This window comes from Plectropomus leopardus, chromosome 4, assembly GCF_008729295.1.
Source record: "Plectropomus leopardus isolate mb chromosome 4, YSFRI_Pleo_2.0, whole genome shotgun sequence".
Taxonomy (NCBI): Eukaryota; Metazoa; Chordata; class Actinopteri; order Perciformes; family Serranidae; genus Plectropomus; species Plectropomus leopardus.
In genome coordinates, this window is record NC_056466.1 from 30404904 (window position 1) to 30429798 (window position 24895).

General features: G+C 40.6%; 1 protein-coding gene across 1 annotated transcript in view; it reads right to left on the minus strand.

The window, feature by feature from the left end:
- Positions 1-24895, minus strand: part of ptprdb (protein tyrosine phosphatase receptor type Db) — a 217868-nt gene that overhangs the window by 83755 nt on the left and 109218 nt on the right. The window contains exon 5 of the mRNA XM_042485070.1: positions 7917-8066. Within this exon, the coding sequence (XP_042341004.1) occupies positions 7917-8001 (85 nt within the window). The 5' untranslated portion in view covers positions 8002-8066. The remainder of the gene's footprint in view (positions 1-7916; positions 8067-24895) is intronic.

Consider the following 24895-nt stretch of genomic DNA (forward strand, 5'->3'; position numbering starts at 1 on the left):
AACAAACACAAAAATAAATGCATTTTTTTCCCATAGCAATAACATAATCAGTGTTTCTTGGTTTGCAAGAGAGGTTCAAACTGGACCTTTACTGGAAGTGGAAATAAAGTCACCATCTAGCTTTTGTCCCATCACTGAGTTGCAGCTTATGGCATCCAACAGGGACCGTTTTTGGCCGTGGACATGACGTGTCCATCCAGTGTTTAATGGGACAGGGTACGACCCTGGTCTTCTGAGTCAAAGTCCTGTTTTTGTTTATGGTGGAGGACAGGCTGTAGTGCATACATCACATGATCACAACCTCTCTCTCTCTGTAACCTCTGCTCTCTGTTATACACTAATGTGCAATACCCATTGTATGTAACAGTGATGACATCAGCCTGCCAAACTGCAAGTTGAGCCAAAACTAAATAACACAGGTAGAAAAAAGAAGAAAAAAAGGCTGATGTAATGCAAAAAGTCAAAACTAACCTGAAAACACAATGAAAAACTACGCTCATTGAATACACAAAAAATGAGTTTGGAACATGTTGTGAGACCACATGGCTTTTTACAGCAACTTAGAAGCCCAGGGACCTGCTGAATGGAACGCTCACAGGTAACCAAAGAAAGCTCCTGTTTAAGCACTTTGTGTTCAATGCCTCACTCAAGGGCTCCAAAAGTAAGCAAAAGTAGCAGTGCTGTCACTGTGGGAAATTGACCCAACCACCTTTCAGATTCCAGTCAACCTCAAGGCCATGCAAGTGCTGGCAATGTGGTCGGATGTTGACAGGTCAATCAGTCACCACGTGAGCAAATTCTGTAGTTGCAACGTTGTGCTCAGGCCTTATATGTCATGTGTGAAAATGTCAGTATTTGAATTTAGCATTTTTATTACATCTGGCATAGTGAGGAGAAAAAAAAATGGAAATGCACAGCTTTTACATCACATAAATGATGTGATGCAAACTGAGGCTAAAGAGTTTCACATTACCGAGAGCCTCCCTAGGCAGAATCCTAAACCACCCCTACTTGGTTTCAAGATGTACAGTCTGCTTACTAAAGCAAGGTTGCAACTCAGCATTGCTTTCCTTACTGTAGCCTCTGAAAAAGGGAGCTGTTATGTTGTGTTCTGTTACACACACACACACACACACACACACACACTGAGTTATACATCAGCTGGAATTTTTATTGTTACACCCAGGCTGCGAGGGGAAGGACGACAGCTTGTTGTTTTTGGGGCAAACGAGGGTCAGCAGAGAGAACCCTGTTGTTGCATTGTTTCCCGTCGCGCTGAATGACACACCGAGAGAGATGCAGCTTTCTCACATCTCGCTGCGTACATGGAGCGGTGGCCCAGTTTGCGACGGGATCAGGGCATTACTCTTAATCCACCAGATAGATGTCATATGCACGCACGCGCACACAAACACACACTGAGAGACAAAAATGGTGGTGAGAGAGGAAAGAGGGAGGAAAGAGGAAGTAAAAGACACACGCAAAGCTCAGCGCGCTGCTTGTATTGTTACACCAGCGCTTGTGTGCAGAATGCACATATGGTGCAGTGTCATGCAAGGTTTCCAACTATGCACATGGGATACTGTTCCATCTGATTGCATCTTAATACCCTCAGTCCACTAGTATGTGTGTGTGTGGGTGCAACGAGCATGTGTGCTTATGGTTTTGAAGTTTGATAAAAAGGAAGCTTCTGTGCAGACGTTAAGGAGACACCATCCAGATTACAGTGGTGACGTTAACCCTTTGAAACCTAGATTGACAGACGCCTTTCACAAGTATTTAAACCTTTGGATCCTGAGCAAGTGGTTTGATTTTTTGCAAAAATGTGAAAAAAGACAATGACCAACTTGAGTAGATTTAGAAAATAAGACTTTTAAAACAGAAATTGAGTGGAAAATGTCCAGGAACATTTATCACTTGTAATTCTATTTAAAATAATGTTACTATATTCAAAATTTTTTGAGCACTTTCAGGTCACATCGTTGTTTGTTTTTGTTGGCTTACCCTTTTTTTCATTTTTTTAAATAAAAACCTTTTTTTCGTGCAAGTTTCTCATACTTTTTACTAATTTCTTGATCATTTCTTTATTAATTGCTCTTGCCATGTTTTAAGAAAAGTCAAGCTGATTTTCAGGTGTGGTTCTCCAAGAGCTTTGCTAAGCTTTTTCAATAAGTTACAGGAGGCATCCCCTGATTTTGATTTTGTTTGCCAAATTTCATACTAATTCTCAAACTGAGTAATTTTGGGCTACTCCTATAAAGGTACTATGCCTTTATACATACTATCTTATATTCAAAATTTAAATTAGTTTAAACAATACCTAATTACTTAAAAATATGTGTATTGAAAAGTCTGTATATTCTTGAGAATTGAAAATTCATAGCTCTTGAAAATGTTTTACTTTCATTATTATAACAATATGAATTCTTCACTAGCATAAATGGTCTCAAATTTACAAAAATATAACATATTTCTGCTATTTCTGGGACAGAACATTGTCCAGGTAGTTATTATGACAGGTCTATGACAGGCAAGACCTATGCTTCAAACTATAACATTCTAGGTAACCCTCTGGTGTCACTTTTGTCAGTTTCTGCTTGTTACATGCATAGCATCTTTAAAAAAAAGAAAAAATATATATATATATATATATATATGATCAAAGGAAACATAGGTCTAAGCAACATAACTACTTGGTTACATTTAGGAAAAAAAAACATGGTTTGGGTAAAAAATAACACTGACTTTTGCTTTATTATGGGACACGAACAGTGGTCTTCTGGTTGAAAGTCCGCCCTGTCCTCCTCTGTACACAGGCTGTCTCACTCTTTATACTACATCAGTTGCTGAGGCAGAAACCAGAGTGTTCCCTTTATTCAGTGCCACTCTATTATGCTTTAAATGTATTCCATTCATTTGCCACTAAGTTTGAGTGAAGATAAGCGCGACTGAAAGCTATTTTTCCGAGCGCATTTACCATTTCAAAACATGTAGGCACGCGACGAGCAACAAAGATGTCAGCGTCCCGGCAGCCTGTGTTTGAATTCTCAACATTCAAATCTCTGAGTCCCCACTGTTGATATTAAAAGAGGCATTGTACGTCATACACAATGAGATAAAAAGAGAAAAGAACAGCCTTTCCTCCCTTTCCCCCCCTCCAGCCCTCTGTCCCTCCTTTCTCACCACATTATACGGATGTGCAGAGAAGAGGCAGCAAGCGAACGGGAAAAGAGCAATGGAGAGAGTCACGGCGAATGAGACGAGGGCATGGGAAAAAGAAAAAATATAGACGGAGGAGACAAAGTACGAATCCTCTCCACCCTCTGTGTGTGTGTCTGCGCTGCTCTGCTAACCGGAGTCTGGGAGCATCATCGTTTTGATGGATGACTGGGCCTTCACTGGCCGACCCTGGAACTTACACAGGGGACAAGAGGGCAGGAGGCTGAAAGGAAAACAAGAGTGGTTTGTGGATGTGTGTGCTTTTACTGTGGGCTCTGTGTGACGGTGGACTTTTAAACATTGCAGGCCTGGAATGGCAGCTTGTACTTGTGTGCTTATGTGTGTAACAGGGAGTAGGGCAGGACAATTAATCGCACTTTATTTTCAATTACAATTTTGGTTTCCCTCAATTTTTAAAATGAAATAAGATGATTTTGTGCCACATGATGAGTCTACCAATGATGCGCCCATGTTGTTTTTTATTCTGCAAATCAAATGCATCGTTTCCCAGAGCATATGATTGGCCTCTCCCCTCAAAGTCCAAACAAAGGTTTCAGCGCAGGTAAGAAACAGTGTTGCCAACTTGGCGACTATCGCTATATTTAGTGACTTTTTTAATGCCACTTGGAGTTTTAGACCAGTTTTCAAAATTAAAAGGGGACAGTTTGTTGCCCAAATGTTCATTGTAACATAAAACACAACATTTTGTCCAGTCAAAAAGTTTGATTATGTAAGTCAAATGTTGAAATCACAACCCTTTTTAGAGAGTAACACATGGAAGGCATTACATTATCATAACAGTAGCTATATGGTTTACTAACAGAAGCGGTGATTTTGACTTTTTCAAATTGCACGCGAGATTCCACTGCTTGGATTCCCATCATGGCGAGTTTAAAAAAAAAGAGGAATTTATGACATTACTTAACAAAAAATACATGTTATCAATTATTTTTGGGATTTTAAATTGCAACTTCAGACAAAAGCCAATTTAATACAATCAAATGCCTTTATTTTTATGTTAATTAATTCAATGCCTTTTAAGTCCTTTAAAGGATCTGCAGGAACCCTGGCATTCAAATGTATTATATTGCATTTCAATGCTGCACAGGACAGTACATGGCTTCTCTGCTGAGTCCCTCCCATCTCTCCCCCCTCTCTCCTTCTGTGCAGCAGCACTGTGCAGGCACGGGGTGAGCAGGAGAAAGGACACCGCAGAAAGTCCTTCGCAACTGAGCCTCTAGTAAGAATTGTGTGTTATCAGCGTTCTCAGTTTGGACACGTTTACAAGAATAAAGATACAGCTCAGTTCCAAAAGTCATGCAATAACACAAATTAACCAGCAGTAGCGGACCAGAGACTCATTGTGTTCTGTGGAGTGAAACAACTTTCTGTCAGTGGAGTGTGGTGGCATTGAGGAGAGCATTAATGTAACAGTGTCAGTTTCCTGCTGTAAAGGACTGCCTGACAGCAAGATGAAGTGGTGAAAATAGTCTAAATTTAGCATACAAGTGTTTAGGTGGTCCTATTTTTATGTAGCTAAGATACATTTTGTTGCTTAATTCTAACTCCTCTCATGCCATTCAAATGTTTTGTTGAGGATATATTTAGAATATAATTAAAACTGGACCTTAGTTGATTGGTCAGTTGACATAAAATGTAACTAATTTGATAATTTATTAATTGTTTAAGTTTTTTATTTATATTTTTATGTACAAATAGTGGAAATTAAAAGCTTTCCAGCCTTTTAGCATAGCAAACAGAATATCTTTGGGGTGTTTTTTTTATAGTTAAATTAAAGCGATGTCAATAGCAAATCAAGCAGCCCTCACAGGGGCATTTTTTTAATAGATGTTCAGCATCGTACAACCAGAAGCTTGGAGCTACGCCACATCCTCCCTCCAAAAAAACACACTAAACCAAACATGCTGCATCTTTTATCTGGCTGAACATGTTTACTTATTTATAGAACAAGCATTTTTAAAACAACTATGCAAATCAAAATTCTACTAGACACCACTGATTCTGAGGTCTGTGGCAAAATAGCTCCCAGATGTTTAACAGTCTGCGTGGTGAGCTCGAATGACCTCCTCCTCTTTTCTCTTCCATTATTCTCTTTCAGTCTATCCCAAATTGTAGTCCTCCCACACTCCTCTCCTGTCTTCATATCTTTTATCCTCACTCTCACCCCAAATGTGGCTGTTTCATCACGGCTGCCGTGAGATTCAAAGACGCATTTGTCAACTTGACAAATTGGCAGAGAAGTCATGCCATGGCCAAGACTTTCTCTCACACAGGTAGACACCCAGATTCAGAGTGTTTACACACACACAGCAGTATCCTATTAATAATGAATTAATCAGGCTTTAGGAAGATCTCATTAACGGAAAACTTTGGTATTTTTGAACCTGGACCCTCTTTTGTCATGTTTTGTGTCTAAGTGACTAATGGAGACAACAATTTTTAAAAATTGCTTCAGTCAGCAGTGGTCAAACAGGCTTATTGTTTTCCCTGCGAGGAACTGAGCAGAGTCAATTTATGTCCATTGAAAGTGTTTGTTTTTACCACTGACAGGCTTAGATTGTTATTAGAAGTGTCTGATAACTGTACAGAAAATACCCTACAGCGAAACTGAGCATTTTTCTGCACCTCTCTGGTCTGTTTGTTATTGTGAAGAAGTCTCGCTCAATTAGAAGTCTTGTTCTTTAATCTCGAGAGAGTTGACTTGTTTGGAGGAAAACAGTGTTGGAAACGTGGGAGTTGGAGAAAGGAGTGTCGGGAAAAGGTTGTTGAGTACAGAAAGCATATCTTAGTGTTATCTAAAAGATTTTCTAATGTAATGTCTGAATATTTAGCTGATTTTGACAACATGGAAAAGTCTATGACATTTCTGAATAAGACTTCTGAGCGAGACTAACAAACAGAACGGACAGGCGAAAGGTAAGAAAAAAAAGTTTCATTCCTCAGCAGTTTATATCCATAATATTGTCAGACTACTAGAACTTTGTATGCCTCCACGAACCAGAGGAGTTGCACTTACACTTTATATCCTTGTCTGAAAACATGGATGATTCACACACATCGTCCCCCCGTGTCATCACTTCAGTACCTGACCAAATGTCTCCCCTCCTGTCCCTAAGTTATGACACTGCATAATGGCCTGATTGTTTTTATGTTTTTGAAAACATGACAATTAGCAAGCTTGTGCCAAATTTGAAAACAAATTCCTCAAGTATACTCGTCATGGTTTGGGGGTTTTGTTATAATGTGACTTTGTTTTGAGGTTTTCTGTTTTCTAGTTTTTCCTTGTTTCTAGTTACTGATGTTCTGATTCCTGTTTTATTTTGTATTTTGACTCCTTGTGTGTCACCTGTGCTCCCTCTCTTTCTCTCTGTCTCTCCATCTCTCAGTGTGTCTTCCCTGTGTTGTAAGTATTGTCTGTCCTTCCCTGTCCTCTGTCAGTCTCCCCTGCACACCTGTTTCTGCTCAAGCCTAGTGTTCCCAGTCTCACCTTCTTTAGTTAACCAATTCCTGTCTTTCCCTCCTGCTCCTGTGTCCACCTACCTAGCTGTGGGTCACTGTCTTGATTAGTTTCCTTCTGTATATATACCTGTGTTTCCCTTTGTCCTTTGTCAGTTTGTCTGTTTTACTCACAGTATTACTGCTTTCCCCTCCTTCTTTGTCTATAATATTCGGCATTAAAACTCGCTTTCAGTTTGCACTTCCGGCTCCCGTTTTGTTTGTCTGCATTTCTGGATCCTCATCCTGCCAAACCTTGACAGTACTAAGATCATTTTTAAATTCAATTCATAAACATGGACACGAATATTGTGGTGACTTTATGTTTCCTCTAATATTTAGAATATAATTACAACTTGAGCTTAGCTGATTGGTCAATTGTGAGAAAATGTAACTAATTTGATCATCTATTTATTGTTTATTATCTATTTATATTTTTATGTAAAAAAATGGAAATTCATAGCATTCAGCCTCCATGTTGCTGTTTTATTATAGCAGAATATCTTTGGGTTTTGGATTGTTGGTTGGACAAAACAAGTAATCGAAAGCCTTCCTCCTTTAGAATCTGGAAAATGGTAATGAACCTTTTTCACCATTTTCTGACATAGTATTGACCCAACAATTAATATAGAAAGTAAGAGACAGATGAAGCAATCATGAAAATAATAAGTAGTAGCAGGCGTAATTAAAACCAGCATACGACTCATAACCAGAATACTGATGTTCATGTCCCTGAGAAATACATCCGACTAGCCACGATCAGGGATCACACACGTACACACACACACACACACACACACACACAGTATGAACACAATCGCACAAGCAGAGGAAAAAATTATCTGATTTGCCATATGTGGTCTGTCTATCCATGCCAAGTAATACTGGGATGGACAAAAACAGCTGGCCTCATATCAAACCTGCTACCCCACACACACTCGTACACACATACACATACAGATAAGCACACACACATACAGTAGAGATGCGATATCAGGAGTGGAGTGGTTTGTAAGAGGAAATCAGGTCATTCCAACCTGGTGTGCGCTCATGTGTTCAAAGGATATGCACTGCATATATAAATTTAACGTTTCCTCTTTATGCATGTCAGTCTGCATGTGTGAGAATATAAGTGTATGTATAGATATATGTAAGTGTATGGGTCTGAGTGTGAAACTCACAGTCGGCATCAGCGAGGAAGAGGAAGCTGAGGAGGAGCAGGCCCGGACTGGCAGAGTGCATCATGGGATATGTCGACACATGCATGCTGTATCCACCGTGAGCTCACTGCCTCACTGCACAACAGGACGATAGAAACAGGCCCTCACAACCTGGAGACAGAAGAAGAAGGGAGGTAGAAAAGAATATGCAGTCATTAGACTCCCTGCAAAACCCCAAATTAAGAGACTTTCACATATTATATAGTCTGTGCGCACACACACACGCCAACAAACACACGCAGACTTGAAGTGTGTGAGTTCCCTCTAGGCCTTACACTCCAGTTATGCAGCTGCCTCTCCTCTTCTCGCTTCATTAGGACCATACACTCATTGCCGGAGGTGTGTTTTGGTGTGTGCGTGGCTGTGTGTGTGTGTGTGTGTGTGTGTGTGTGTGTGTGTGTGTGAGTTCACAAAGTAGCTGATGAATTTCAACTTATGGCAAACATTTAGCATTAAAACATCAGTCGGCTTCTAAAGTTCTTGTTTTTTTAAATCTCCCAAGTCAGCCTCATTTTTTTTGTTTCTGCTTTACTTTTTTGCCCGTTGCACAATCTACAAAGCACGCTTCAAAACCGGATTTCTTCCAAAATGTTTGTCAAACAGGCACAGATTCGTATCGATGAAAAGGAGTGAATGGCTTTGAGATGGAGGGGTGGAGGGATGGAGCAAAGGGATTGATGGATGATGGGGAGATTAAAGTGGGAGGAGACTGACTGGTGTTATCTGCTGGCGGCGTTGCACACAGTGTTGGGTCAACATGAAGCTCAACGTCTCTATCCTTTCATCCTTACCTCACGTCCTTTCTTTCAGACTCTCCCTCTAGTCCTTTCCTCTTTTTACTTCAGTCTTTCTCCTCTTTTGCACACTTTTTGACAGTTTTCAGTCTCCCAAACACAAAACATTTCTATTTTCTTCCCTCTTTGACTCCCCTTTCTCAGTCATCTATTTGTTTTTTGACTATTCCTCCCCCAGCATCTTCCTTTCTCCTTTGAATCAGTCAGATGTTTTTGCCTTTTCCCTCTCTCCGTCCCTCTGTCTGTCTCGCTGTCTCTCTACCATCTGCAGCGCCTGGTGTGAGTGTCTGGCATTAGAAGAGACAGGCGTCAGTCTGTGTCAGAAATCTCACAGCTCAAATCACATGGCACAATGAGACATGGCAGATCACTGCTGCTGTCCAGAAAACTGACAGTGTTGAGTGAGAGATGCCGAAAGTGAGCGGGCGGCAAAACAGAGAGACAACGCTTAGATGTGAGCTTTTGCATGAATGAGCGCTCGGGCCTACGCTATACAGTTTGTGCATGCATATGGGCCAGCTCATGCATATGCTAATGACTCTATATGCATATTAGCATTAACTGCATATACGCCTTTGTGTGTGTACGTGCACGCTTGCAGCCGGGTGTTCCTGTCCTGCATTCGTGTATGTGTTTGTGGGCTTTCCAAAACTGGACCGAGTCATCAGCAGCGGCAGCAGCAGTCTTAATCCCCTCCACTCCTGAACAAGCCATCTGATTAAAAAAAGACGAGGGGGGGGGGGGGTAGAAGAACGCTGGAACCCAGAGCTCTTAGCATCCCTGCAGCCAAGGCAGCAAACAACTAAACCCACACTGGATTTTCCACTTGGTTTGGTCTGAAACAATTGCTTTGGGATAACCTAGATCTCTGCCTGCACAAATTAAGTCCTCTGCGCTGTGATTTGCACTACTACACTAGATATGGGAGCTCAGCAATACAGTATGAAAAGGCTTAATATTCAAATACCATGCGCATCTACTCACAACCCAGGGAAAGTACAATTTTATTTTTTATTAAAGTTATTTATTTATTATTGCTATATATTTTAGATTTGAAAATAAGCTCTCAATTTTATTTATATTTTAGTTTAAACGGGCTATTACTAAATTTGATTGTTTATGTATTTATTTATTTTTTTAAATTCTTAACATTTTAACTTTTTGTTGTTCAGAGAATAATGTAAAAAAAAAAATGCTTTAACTTAAAAAAAGCAGTTGTCCGGGCTGCCCTAAATTTTTAAGGTGACTAAATTTGAGAAGACAAGTTGAATCACAACAAAATTACTTCAACTTCTTCTCTCAAATTCAGTCAACTCAAAATTTTAAGGCAACCTGGACACTAGATTTGAAAATTTGAAACAATTAGTTTCTTTTTACAGTGTGTTGACTTTTACTTTAGTGGCTTTTCAATGGTATTTTTTTGTACTAGAGAAGTATTTCACTGCTGGAAAGGTGGCCTTTTGATAGTCCGTCTATGCAGTAGAAGACACAAATACTTTTGAAATCTATGCAACATGACCAGAGAAAACAGAAAAAGGGCAGTTTTGTCCAAGAGGTAGAAAATCTAAAACTACCAGAGAGCACTGTGCTGCATCAGACCAATAAACGCTCCTGTGAATCAAAGGCTGCCGGCCGGCAAGAAACAATCTCCTATCACAGTTACAAACTTTGCTAAATTGAGTTTGCAAAATCATGAGGCAAGAAATATATAACTCAGTAACAGAATCTTGGTTAATATTTGTTGTTTGATCTCAGGTTTTCCACCTACACTTTTAGTATGAAGTATGGCGCCCACTTCCTGTTCACAAACCCTCGCTATCACAGCGAAACACAGCATTAAATTGTGTTTCTAAAAGACATTGGAGGAAAGATATAGGCAGTGCAGAAACTTGATTGAAATTCAATCAGGACTTCTAGTTTTATCGTTTGGTCGGATTTTGGTCCGACTCTGACAGGGAGAGGGAGGGGGTTAGTGCCTTGATCCAGGTCGATACTCCTTTTGTCTGTGGTGGCGGCATGGGTGGCGGGGGAATACGAAAATGCGGAAGGACAGCTTCTAGTTCGAACAACAGCCCTAAGAGTCAGTGAAAATCCACCCGATTAGGTGTTTTGCATCAATTTGCATCATCCAGTGGAGTGTCACCATAGGGCGAGGAGTGATATCATTTACACTAACTACCCAAATTGTTTTGATACAAAGCTGGTTGAAAATTGGTTAAGTATCTCTTTTAACTAGTGTTTTTAACCAACATATTTACATTTTTGGACTCATTTTAGAAGACAATACTACCACAACCCCTACACACTGTAATAACCTAAATATGAATGTTGTTTAAAATGCATAATTGTAACGCATTATCTTCTCAATAGAGAATTCATGTGAATATTTGCCTAATTAAGCCATAGTTGTGCTGAAAAATGAATCCCCTTATTAAAAGGTAGATCACTGTTGAAAAAATAGGGCATTTTTCTTGGCGTGTGTGTGTGTGTGTGTGTGTGTGTGTGTGGCCACTAATCACTATGGCTGATTCAATGTCACTGGAAAAGCCTGCATTATTTAGTATCTCACTTCACAGCATGTCACGTTAATTAAAGAGCTAAGATAACAGGGGGAGGGAGGGGAGGAGGCGGATGAAAAGAGGGAGAGAGAGAGAGAGAGAGAGAGAGAGAGAGAGAGAGAGAGAGAGAGAGAGAGATGGGAAAAAGGTGCGTGGAGGTTGGAGAAATGAAGCTGAGTAGTAAACAGAGCCACGTAACAGAGAAGAACAGAGACGCGGAATGGAAAGAAGACAAAAAGGAAGACAACATGACCCCCCCCCCCCCCCCACACACACACACACACACACAGAGCCAGGTAGTCACCAGATTGTAATCTGGGTGGCTGCTGTTGCTAGTATTACCAAGGGCCTAACAGAAAGCCTCCCACGGTGCTTGAGCCTCTACGGCTGCCGTGGATCACAGCCGGCTTTAAGCCATTCACTTACATTAGTCCCTATCACTCAATTATACACCGTCTGTCTGGCCGGGCCTGCAGCGATCAGTCACACTTATCTCTGGGATAGATTCTGACAGAACAAAGACTGACTCAGAGAGTGACAGACTGGCTTATGTTTTTTTACAGGACAGAAAGAGGGACGCATGAGGAGGGAGGAAAAGATGAGGAGGGAGAGGAGAGAATGGAGGGAGAGGGGGACATGAGACATTTTGTAATCGTTAATGTAAAGGTTATCCCTTCATTTTACACCCCCCCCCCCCCATATATATTATTATTAATTTATATATATAGTTATATATTTATATATATATGCATAATACTGTAGTTATGATTAAATATACTCTCTAACATCTTTTCTTAAAACAAAACAAACCAAAAAAAGTATCTTAGATATCTGAATAAAAATGGTTTGTATGGTTACCTATGAGCCTCTCCTAAATGTGAGAAAACTTCTCTCCAGTAAATGTTTTGTTCCTCATAATCAATGCACTCCTTCAAAGTTAAGCTGTATATTAGTCTTTCTAAAGAAAATGCCAACCAGCCTGTTTTAAGAACCATGAATCATCAAACACGTATATAGACAGATACATAACACATTCAATAGACTTGCTGTGGAACTCAAAATGTTAACGTTGCTGGTATTAAATTTAATAAATTTAATGACGGCTTTTGTTTTTGGTGTGACCCCCCCAAGATTTCAGGAGCCCATGTGGCTACCCCTATAAAATATTTCTTTGGGGGACCATGCTTACAACGATCTTATACTGTACTGACTGAATTTTTATGTTGTCAAAAAATGCTACACGAAGGGTTAAAATTAAGTAAAATTAAGTATAACTGCAGATATACCTGCTAGAAAAATGTGCCAAATTGTCAAAATGTAATATGATATCCCTCCTAAAGTCTTGAGAAGATGTTATAATGCTCATGCTTTAATAAGAAAATGGGTTTAAATATACCCATAATGCTTAAAACCACTGGTTACATCATCAACAGGCTACAAAAAAAGCAATATTAATCACAAGTTGTTATTGCATTAACTGGCTGTTTATTGGATTAACAGCTTGTATTTATTTCTGTCCCATTTAGAGGGTAATTTTATAACAAGTTTCCAAGTGATTAGAATAGTTGGAGCGAAAAAGTTGTGAAACGGGGAAACAGAGGAGGTGAAATAAAAGAAAACTAAAAGACAGAATACGATCCAAAAATGGTAGGAAAAGAAAAAGAAAGTGTGGGCGGATGATGAGAGAGAGAGGAGGGTAGACTACAAAGCGAAGGCGTAGTACAGCTGGAAGGGACGTTGAAAAAGATAGAGACAAAGACAAAAGACAGATCCTAAAAAGCGTAGCTTAAGGCAAACCGTGTGCCACGGAAAAAGAACACTGAGTATCCTAATTTGATTTGATATTCCCAAAGCTGAGCCACCAAATGCAATTAGACATACTAATTAACTTATTCTATTTGCCCTGTTGAAACAGTGGCAGACTGACAGAAATGTCAATGGAGAGACATTTTTTTTATTTGTTGCATCATAGCCCTGCATGAAAAACAAGATAAGCCAAATGGAAAAAGCAAAGTTTGCGTTTTCCATTAAGGATGGTGGTAAGCTCAGGTCTAAAGAGTTTTCTGAGTACGTCAGTGCATTTAGGCTGGTGCAGGGGCTACCAATCAAATTGACAGTGTGCCAATGTGTGAAAGCAAAATGGACCAACCACAAGATTTAATAACAGAAATGTGATGCTAGCATTTATTCCAAGCTACTGTTAAATCTCTTCACCTTAAACTGTCAAGGAATACAGATGTGTGTTGTCCTCGTATCCTTGTGTCCTGTGCTTCTACCTGTTGGTCACTATTTATGATGTAATAGGTCCACTTGCAGTCTTGACTATCAATACTCATAATCAGTTATTTCATTGTGAGCTCTTTGTGACACAAACACATAAGGGACAGCAGTGTGCTGCATTAGTTTCTGTCAGTCACCAAAGACTTTGGGTTTGTTTTTAAGAAGTCAGTGCGAATCATGTATAAGGAGTACTTAATACAGTGTTCCTATGATGGGTGCTCAGTGGCGCATGAAGCCAAAAAAGTTCAGCTTTGTTGGTATAAAATGACCTGCATCATCCGAATTTTTGGGCCTACAGAGCAAGTGCATGCACCAGAGACTTTGCCAGCCAAGCGGCCAACTTCCTGTTTAGCCCTCTGGTAAATTAAACAGAAATAAAATGGTTAAATGGTGCCGCTTTTACAGATGTTTGAAATGTTATCAGACTGAATGGATCAAATCCTCATAGTGACATGAATTATTTTGCAGAGGTTGTAATGTAAAAAAAATAAGAAGTCCTCATACAGTTGTTTCTTTCACAATGTGAGGAAAGAAGTCACAGTGGGATAAAGTCTTTGGGTCCTATGGTATGACAAACCCGGTAGTTGTAATTTATACTTAAGTCCTGACCCTCCTAGTTTCTGTTGCTAGGTTGGACCAAGCCCCCGGGAAGTGCACCGGGCTTCAAGCTAATTTTTCATAGTGACCAAAAGTGGAATTTCACCGTCTGGGTCCGTCAAATGATGCCATGGGGTCCAGTAAGACTTTTTCCCACTGAATTACATTGGGAAAGAGATGTCTGTAGATCAGTGGATACATTTTTGTTAGCACCAAAACCTCTGCCAAATGACTAGTTTCACTATCAAGATTTAATCCATTCGGTTGGATAACATCTAGAAAGTCTAAAAGAGCCTTGAGATTTAATTATTTGATCACCATTTCAGCTAGTAAGGCACTTAACAGAAAATGAGTTGCTCCGCTAGTGGAAGTCAACCACTTGGGCACACTCGGCCATGCTCAGCCGCCGTAAGTCTGTAGTGCTGCTCTTTAGCACCCATAACAAGGAAGATCCAGGTACTTTCATATCACGTAAATAGAGCATTTTTTGTATAATGCGCTACTGAGCAGATTTTCTGAATACATCCATGGGTCAGACAAGCTTGACAAAAAGAAACAGTAGTTCCATTTAGCCAGGGGCTGCAGTGTTAAATATAGCTTCAAGATGCTGACAGCAAGGACTACATTATGTGATGGAAGGATATCTTTACAAAGTTAACTTTTATAAACGAGAAAAAGAAAACTTTTATGAACGCTGCAAACTGAGGCTTCTGAACTCAATGTAAAATGGAGAAGTAGAGGATGAAAAGCCTTTCAGTCAACATTGCTCCTGCACTGCTGCCAATGTGTTCTATAAGTAATTACTACTGTATACAGTCCATTGTGCTGAGTGATAGAGTTCCTTCAGGGCCCTACATAGCTTTATGAAGACCATAGTCTACAAAGGAATGTTAGCCTTGATCTGTTCTGGCTAACAATAAGACATATGTCTGGTAATAACCTATTTCAAATCTATTAAAAGTTACCATAGAAATGAGGAGGCCAAGGCGAGCCTAGCACATGGCATATCTAATTATGACAGGAAAAAGGGAAGTTGACAAAGGTTTTGCCATGTTCAAAGCTTGCTCAACTTATTGGAGCACAAAGCAAAAGGGGGTGGGTCTTAGCAAGGATAAATTCCTCGCTTGGCTTCAAAGCCAGGCACTGTTCCCCGGGGCTTGGTGGAAACACAAACCAGATCAGAGTTAAAAAGACAACAGTGTATTCCTTTAGTCTTTGGTTGGGTCCAAGTGAACCAAACTACGAGTGAGAAAGGCCTTAGTCTTGTCTTGGTCACACAGTATTTTTAGAAACCTCTACTCTGACTTAAGGATATATGCTAGGATTTTTTATTTTTTTGAAGTTCCTTTGGATCAACGTTATTGTCATCATGTCCCATTTTCTGGCATGCTGTCTTCTGTCTTTGTATTCTGTAATCATCTTATAAGGCAGCACTGAAACTGTTTGGTGTTTTACAAACATGACTAACTTGTGCTTTACGATCCTCTGATCTCAGCTTTCCCTGTCTTAATTTAGATGGTTTCGACTACAGTGCTTTGATTGTCTATTTAAGCAACCAAAGCAGTTAAAGATACCGTCGTGTCACTCACAGAAGAATCTGCAAACACACTCATAGCAGATAGTTAACAAGCAGAATGGAGATAAGATTTGCAAAAATGCCAGCAAAAACAGTCTCTCATAGCACAACAAACAAAACAACGCTGAGAATGGCTTGAAGGTAGAGTGTTTGTTTGATGTATATGACTACTGAGCACGTCTGTACACATGTACACACAAACACACAAACTCATGCGCACGCTGATTACCAGTGATCTGTCATCTCCCCTGCCGCACACAAGCATACTCCATAAGGAACCCCAGAGCATGTTTTCAAGAGAAATGTTGATCTTTAAAGGCACACAGTTTCAGTTTCTGTGGGGACGGCAGCTGATTACATCATGCTGTGACAGAGATTTTAATTGCCCCTGTATGGGGTGACTCACCTACTTTAGCACCCAGCCACTTTACTGGGAGTATGTGTGTGTGTGTGTGATGGAGATGGAGCGCTCCAGCAAACCACCTCTTTAATTTTTTGCGAAAGTGAGTCAGAGGCTGGTGTTGTGTGGGTGGAGTGAGGCACATACATTACATTCAGTGCATCAGCTGTATTTCTGCAGATTCACATGCAAATCTGTTGAAATGGAACAATTTTTCATTCAGTAATAAACAGGCCTTTCAGTGTGGGCTTTGTTTTTTCCAGTGGCTTTAAACTCTGAATGACATGTTAAGTATTGTTATGGTCCTGGCTGAGCTAGAAAAATGCTTCTGTGGAGTTGCACACCTGCACAGAGAAGAGTATTATGGGTAAACCGTGAGTTGCAAAGGCTTGCAGAGGTGGTGGGGTGCAAACCTCAGACCATGAACATCTTTGAATGACTTTGAAGCCCATTCCCCAACATGCAAACCTGAGAAGCATTTTACAGCCTTTTAAGTTAAGCAGCAAAAACTATGGACCTTGGTCATGGCTCAAAGTTAAAAATATTAACATGACTTCAAGCTTGAAAAAGGGTATGCCATGTTGCAACTATTGCTGAAGGCACAAGAATTCGTCCATCTCAACCTTCTGCACCGTATCTACATAAGAGCTGTAGACAGCATTTGACATTTTGACTTGAGCTGGACTTAAGCTAAAAAATTAGGGCTTGTGAAATGACATAATGGGTTAAAACTATGCAATTTTGTCTTTTACGACAGGCTTGTTACATGGAACCACCGGAGAGGTTGTCCTAAACCCTCCCTACTAAAAGATTCTTGGCAGGTGACTGGATCAACCATCTATCAAGGGCCAGTCAGTGGAAGAGCAAAACCATCTCTTCCATCGAGAAAAGCCCTCAGAGCTGCTCTTTGGTCTTCATTCAATGAACTCTCCAGTTCTGATGACTGATACCTCTGCAGTATCTAGGATAACCTCTTTAGGAACCACCATTGTTGTTTTGAATGAACAGTCACCTCTTCCTCCTCAAACACACGTAAACCACACCTGTAGCTGCCAGTGACTGGCCTGCTGATCGGTCTGGATTACCTTTGATCACAAAAGCATTACCTGAAGCCTCACAGCATCTTATTATCCATGATTCTTGATCTTATGTGTGTGTCAAAGTGTAAAAATACAGAGTTATAAAATTTTGCGGTGACTTGGCCAAGAGATGCTGGCTGATGTATCCTCATTCAACGGTTTGCATGAAAACTTTTGTATCATAATGATTTACGATACGAACGGTGGTGCATTAGTTTTCGCACATATGAAAAGTGCACGAGAATGGCCTGCAATGTTAAAGAACCAGTCAGTGCTTGGCATCTTTCATGACACATGATGTCACCGGGAAAGACATTTCAATCTTTACTTCTTTGGCTTTGCCATGTTTACAGTTGAAAAGCACTCTGTACTCCTACTGACTAAAGCTACAGTTGTGAGAGAGCACATAATGGAGGGCAAAAAAAAAAAAAACATCTAACATGATAGTCCTTCTGTTGGGACGTCGTGAAACAACCCAGCCGCAGCATCAGTTGTCATCTACTACGACAGACTACACGAGATAAAACGATCGATTGACACAGCCAATGCCCAAATACGAGCCAACACCCTAAGGCAGCCGGCCGGGCTATAATCCTTCTGGTATCATGTAGTCTGAACCAGGCATTAGACTTGCCCTAAAATACCTAAAATAGCCCTGATCAATGCCACACTGGTATGTCCTCACTTGACTCTCAGGGTAATTTGGCCGGCGCTAGTTTCACCCCAAAACACAAGAGATAAATATAAAGTATAAAGTTTATACGAAAGGACATTGTCGGAGAATGGGCTGCTACATCATCTGCTGGATAAGACCCCAGTGATCCCTTCACTTCCCTTATAGAGCTGTGAGAACAAATGACCAAAGAGTGGTTTTCACTGAGAGATGGAGCCCCAAAAACTCTAAGTAGTCATTTGAGTCGGGCTTTCAGGACACTGGCAGAAACAAGAAATCAATAAGACAAACTGAGAGGAGAGGAAGGGAAAATGTGATTGATTGAGATGAGGATTTAGGCTGTCTGTCTGAACTCAACTTATCACTTCCTCTGCTTCCCCAAACACTCTGTCCTCCCTTCCTGCCACCTTCATTTATTCATTTCTTCAGCCTGACTCCTTCTCTGCCTCCTCCTTTTCTTCTCCTTCTTCCCTCTCACAAAAACTATCCCTCTCACTTTCCATTTCTCTGTCTTTCTTCCTATCTCCACAGGCACAAAAACTTTTTTACTCTTTTGTTTTTGTTGTCTTGCCTATATCTCATTTCTCTCCTACATAATGTTATTACATTCCTTGTATCCAAATTAGAAATTCCACAAATTCTTTATATAATAGCCATGGTCTAGATATTTTAGATTGTGAGTCCAGCTTCCATTTCTACCGGGAATACATTATTCATTTTGATTTCAAATTTCACTTTGCAGGCATTACTCTCTTTCTCTCTGTGTACTTAATGTTTGAATAAAACCTTTTCAGGTGGTCCTTCCTAAAAGAAGCCTTGTCCTTTTTTTAGCAGCTACTCGCATGAAAGCGGCCTGGTCCCAACACATGAAAGATGAAAATCCACATTGTTAAGACGTTGCTGAATAATGGGCAAACCTTGACAATGGCAGAATTTGTGAGCCTGCCTGGATGGATGATGTTGAACAGACATTTATATATCACGGTAAACATTGTTATTGTTGATGTAACAGATGAGGACGACCCAAAGACAACACGTTTGCATCAATTTATTTCAGCAGTGGTAAGGCTGATAAATACTCCTTGCCCGGCCTCAGCAGACATGAGCGCAATCCCACTGACTCCACAGACTGCCTGTGGACTGGTGTCTCAAGGCACGCAATTTAAACGCATCAACAGCCATCAGAGTTGAGAACCATGGTGCTTATGCTTTCTGATTGTTAGATATATAAAAAGTACAAATCAAAATCAGCTTTAATGGTCAAGTACGCGGAGACATGCAAGGAATTTTAAATAGATGTACCGCTAAAAGACAGAGAACAAAGCTGAGGAAGGTTAAGATAAAAATCTACAATGTATGATACAGATATATAAATGTATAAAAAGGATATATCTGTCCATCCATCCATCCGTCTATCTGTCTGTCCAACATCGGTCCGTCCATCCATTCACTTATCTGTCTATTATCCATCCATCTGTCCACACCCATCCATTCATCCATCCATCTGTCCATCTGCCGTCCATCAGTGCATCCATCCATTCATCAATCTGTCTATCATCCATCCATCTGTCCACCCATCAATCTTTCTGTCATCTATCCATCCGTTCATCCATCCATCAATCATTCATCAATCATCCATCCATCTGTTCGTCCATCCGTCCATCCATCCATCCATCCATCCATCCATGCATGCATCTTTTTGTCCATCCATCTATCCATCCATACATCCATTCATCCATCCAACACAACGCAATATGTGAACAACAAAACAGTGCTAGATTGCAAAGGGTTATGGAATAATACTGAATGACTAATGGAACAGTTTGCTTCATATGCTGTAGGTGGATATGACAGCATATGCACTGTATAAACTATCTACAGTGATTCTTACATTGAGATCCAAAGAACAGCGAGTACTTTAACTACAAAATGTATAAATTACTGATAGAGTGGATGTTTGGTGTCACAGGGTTATTGCACAGGAATTGTTTCTGACATTACTGGCATTCACTGTCTATCACAGTGATGCGCTGTGAGAGGAAAATGTTCTTGGCAGATGCAGTGTGCAGTGTTCTGTAGCGCCTACCAGAGGGGAGAGAATTGGAGCAGGTTGTGTCCAATGTTACATGCTCAGTTGGTTATGATGTGTATTGCATATGCTTGTAACTGATGTGTTTGTCTTGTTCCTCTAAGGTGACTCTGGCTGGCCTGATTGAGGGGAAAACCCATAAAGAGGGGGCAGGGACTTTGGCCGACTCTCATCCATCCTCCAGCTGTGACAGCAGTAGCACGGTGATAACTGACATGAGTCAGAATTTTGTCTTTGTGATTTCTCTGTTTTTGGGGGTCCGGTAGTCCTAATTTCACAGATTTATTTTTGTTAGGTTTAGTGTTTATGGTGGTTTAGGTTAGAGGGAAGAACCCATATTATACAATCCCTTGTTGGTTGATCTGGGTGTCTTCTTTTTGTTCACTTTGGCCAACCCGTCGGCCTTTTCTTAGACTTTGCTTGAATAATTTGATTTGTTTGGTTGTCACCCTTTTCAAATACACCGGATGTTGTTTTCTGCTACATTTCGACGTTTTGTGATTTTGTCAGACTTTTTTGCTATGAACATTCTAGGGGTCGTAACACGAGGGTGCAATGCTCTGTAATGGTGTTACCTGCCCGTTTCCTGACTCTGGCGGTGGATAAGTCCAGAATGTAAGACAGGCTGACACCAGTGATTCTTTGTACAGTCTGTTTCCTGTCCTGTTTGGTGGCTGATCTAAACCACACAGTGATGAGAGTGCGGAGAAAATACTGGATCATTGCAAAGTAGAATTGGATCAGCAGCTCCGTTAAGGTTGAACTTTTTGAGCTGGCTTAAAAACTACATCCTCTGCTGGGCCTTCTTTCTGTTTCTGTCTATGTTGGACATCTGTTTGACCATCAATGCACTGTGATTTCTTCAACATGATGACATCACTGTCCCCAGTACCTCTGTGCGTTTTCTGCTTGAAGGAGTTGGAAGGCCAGCAGACAGAGAGTGCTATCTGGGATCTGCTCAGCAAAGGTTTCAGTTAAAAACAGGGCAGCAGATCTTAAAAACGACCATTTGCTCTTTACAGAGGCACCAGTTTGTCTTTTCTGTTGGCCTTAGAGCGGATGTTCACCAGGTGGATTGACAGGAGTGCAGTTTAAAATCCCCAGTGTCACAGTTTTAAACACTTTGGCTCATTTCCCCCATTTGTGACTCCTGGTAAGGCTGCTGCTCCTCCAACTCAAAAGCTTTGAAAACTCTGTGGTTTCACAAAAAAGTGCTTAAGAAGAAAGACAAGTTAATTGTCAAAGGTTTCAAAAGTTTCTCTCTGGGGATTGTAACCAGAGAAGGAAACAGAACCTGAACAAGTAAATAAAAAAAAGAAAAAGTACTGAAGAGAACAACTCAGAGGCTGCCATCTTGGTCTTGACGTCTTTATATCCCTCCCAGTACTTTTCTCCACCCGCCACCATTCATTTCACCCCTCTGTGTGACGTTCCCTGACAAAGCGCCTGAATTGTTCAAAACACCTGGACCTGTTTAACGTCTCCATTAGCTGGCAGGATTTCATCAGCATTTAGCCAGTGGGTGGTTCCAGTTTTCCCATTTTGATGATAAAGTGTCCCAGATAACAGAGCTGAAGTGCAGGCTGAAAAAAGTGAAAAGTGTGCACTAAGCAGAGTGCTGAATGTGGCCAATCGAAGGGTTAAGCCAGCTGTGACTAACTGGCCCACGCTGGGCCTCTATTGGACCATCTCTGGCAGCCATCCATGATATTGAATGAGCAAGACAGAGAGTGAGTGAGAGAGAGAGGGAGGGAGGAAGAGGGGGAGGAAGACTGAGAGGAGCAGAGTGAAGTTGAGTGGATTAGCAAGAGGTGGGGGGATGACAACATGTAATTACCTATTTACCCAGCCTTTAGTGGAAAACCTCATCGAAGGCTAATTGAGCGGTGCATTAGTGAGGGGGTCGTAAAGATAGCAGCAGGACTGCTGAGGGAGAGACTGAGGGAGGAAGTGAGAGGGAGATGAGATATGAGCACCAGGCAAGAAGGTTAAAGAGGAAGATGGAAGCTGAGAGGTAAAGTAAGAAGGAATGGCCGACAGGAGGGAGAAAGAGAAGGTGAAGTAATGTGGTCATTTGTGCGGTGACTCTTTGTCACTGTAACGGGAGCCCTCAAGTAAGCTATTTTAAGTCGCAAAGTACCAATAAAAAACTGCTCAAACATGCGTCCCATGTTGATCAAATTTTACTGTAATAAGTATCTGCAGTAAAACGTACTTCAATCACTCAAGTCATTTTAAAAAAAAAATGTCACAAATAAGCTACTTCCAGCTTTTTAAAAGGTAGAAGTGTGGACTTAAATCACTTGACTTGGACTCAACTTGAGTAACAAATTTGCTGACTTTGTTGATTCAAATTGACAAAATCAAAAGATACTTACAACTCGACTTGGACTTAAACACCAATGACTCAGGACTTCACTTGAGCCTGAGCTTTCTGACTTGAAAGTACTTGATACCTTCCCCCAAATACAAAGATTAAAAATTGTTATTTAAAAAGTGTGCCACAAATCAATTCATTCAAATCAAAAAATGCACCAAAAACGTACAAAGACACAACAACTTCAATTTTGTTCAACACTTGAAGCTGCACAAAGAACTGTAACTCAAGGCTAACATAGTAAGTAAGCTAATTGTGGTACTGGTTAAAAGTGCTATGAAAGTGAAATGTCAGAACTACCTTTTTATGATAAAGTCCAGTCGGAATTGTTTTAATGAACTAGAAAGTCAAAAATAATTCAAGTCTTTGCACAGAAGTCCTGAATGAAGTCAAATTTAAAGAGCATGATTCTTGTAAATGGAATATTAATCTGTTGGTACAATGGCATTACAGTTGGTGATGAGAGCATTATGACTTGTTCAGGACTCGAAACTGAAAGTTCAGGACTTGCGATTTGACTTGGCATTGTCAGTTTAGATTTGGGACTTAAGATGAGACTTGTCTGTCTTAACTTGGGACTTCATTTGGGACTTCTGTGCAAAGACTTGAGACCAAACAATGACTTGGTCCCACCTCTGTTAAACGGTCACAATTTGGAATTTGGAATTGTAATGGACATTTTCTCTCTTTTTTTCTGATGTTTTGTACACCAAATAATAGATTGATTAATTATGGAACTAACTGGAAGAACTAAATTATCACAGCACTAATTTATTGAAGTGTTAATGTTTAAAATGTATTTTAATGTTTTAAGTGGTCCGGGTGACTCTACTTTATGTCTGCTGGGCAATTTAAACTACATCATATTTTATGAGCTTATTTTATGCTTTGCAAGTAAAATCTGAAGCTGCAAAGTACCTACAGCCATCAGGTAAATGTAAATGGGAAAGGTACTACAGTACTTTCTCTGCACTATAGTGCATTAAGGGCTCATTTATCCTTCCCTTTATGTGCAAAAATAGATACAGTCCCGTTTTAAATGTTGTGGATGTCACTGCCCTCATGCTTACACGCATCCTTTATGATAGCATAGGTACAGCCAAAAGATGGCAATACAGGTCAGAGTCAAAAGCTTCACACAGCAAACAAGGTGACGGTGGTGGAGGTTGTAATAATGTAGCTGTTAGTGGAGCTGGTGTTGCTGACGGTGGTGAACTGTGAGGCCAATAAATACATTATGACATGTGGACTGAGAATTTGCTTTTGCTATTTTACAGATATGTTCCAGTCAGCCATTTTCAAAATGTCTTGCTGTCTCTTACAATCGTATCTTGCTTGAACTACACTACAATGCCTTAACAATGTCCCGTGGTCCATTTCATCCTCATCCATAAGCTTTCAGAAAACTTGCACAAACCATGGATGGTATAAATTATGGATGTAGCTACCGTCACTTTACCCACTGGTTTTTGGACTGTTGTTTTGAGGCCTTATGTTTGGCATTTCAACCTTTGCTGTTTTGGTGTTTTGGAGCCAGAAGTGACCATAATTGGATGATGGGGGTGGGTGGCTCTGATTCACGGACTTTGGCACTTAAGCATCCCTGAACTTAAATATGTGTAATTTTGAGCCTTAGTTAAAGGTAAACTGGTGATTTATAACAATAAAAAAACCCTGCACAGTTGTTATGAATATCCAAATTAGCTATTGGGACCAAAACCATTTTTTGCACCAGGATGCAAACATGTATATTTCTACTGTAAAGTTGGGCAGTTTGGCGTGGAGGTCTATGGGTACTGACTCTTTTTTAGAGCCAGCCTCAAGCATTGACCTGCAGTTTTTGGTACTTCTCCACTGGCTTAATGTTTCAGCCTTGTAAGGTGCCACTTTTGGACAAAATGAACACGGACAGAAGGCTCCTTCTGTGTCTGTATATGCATCTAAAGTTGAGCATAAACCGGCCCTAACAATACTTCATAACAGGGAAATATAAGTAAAATACCAGTATATAAAAAAACTGCACTTATGTATAAGTTAATCTACTTATCCCATACTGATATTGTCGTGCATGTGCGCTTGGATGTCTATTTGTGATTCTCATTGTGGCCATGATACATCCTTCCTCCAGCGGCATACAGTAGAGAGCCTTTAGTGCTTGGGGGGGAAAGTGGCACATCGGAGGCAGTCATCTCTGTAATGTGTTTTAGTACATGGATGGATGAAGGGAGGGATAGATCTATGGATGGATGAGCCTGCAGTATGGTTACGGTGTGACTGTCGTGGCCACCGTGACATGCTGCACATACTACTGGAGGCAACCAAGGCTGGACACACATCAGGACGGACATGTAGTGACACGCACACGCACTTCTACCGATCCAGCTGGCTGGGTGACCTCCACAAGCAGGTGGAATACAGCAGTAATAATTCACAGGCCTTGAGCGGCTCCCACGTCAAATAAAATATGGATTTCCTCCACACCAGGAGCCGGTTAAACCTTCAATAACTGGCCCATTT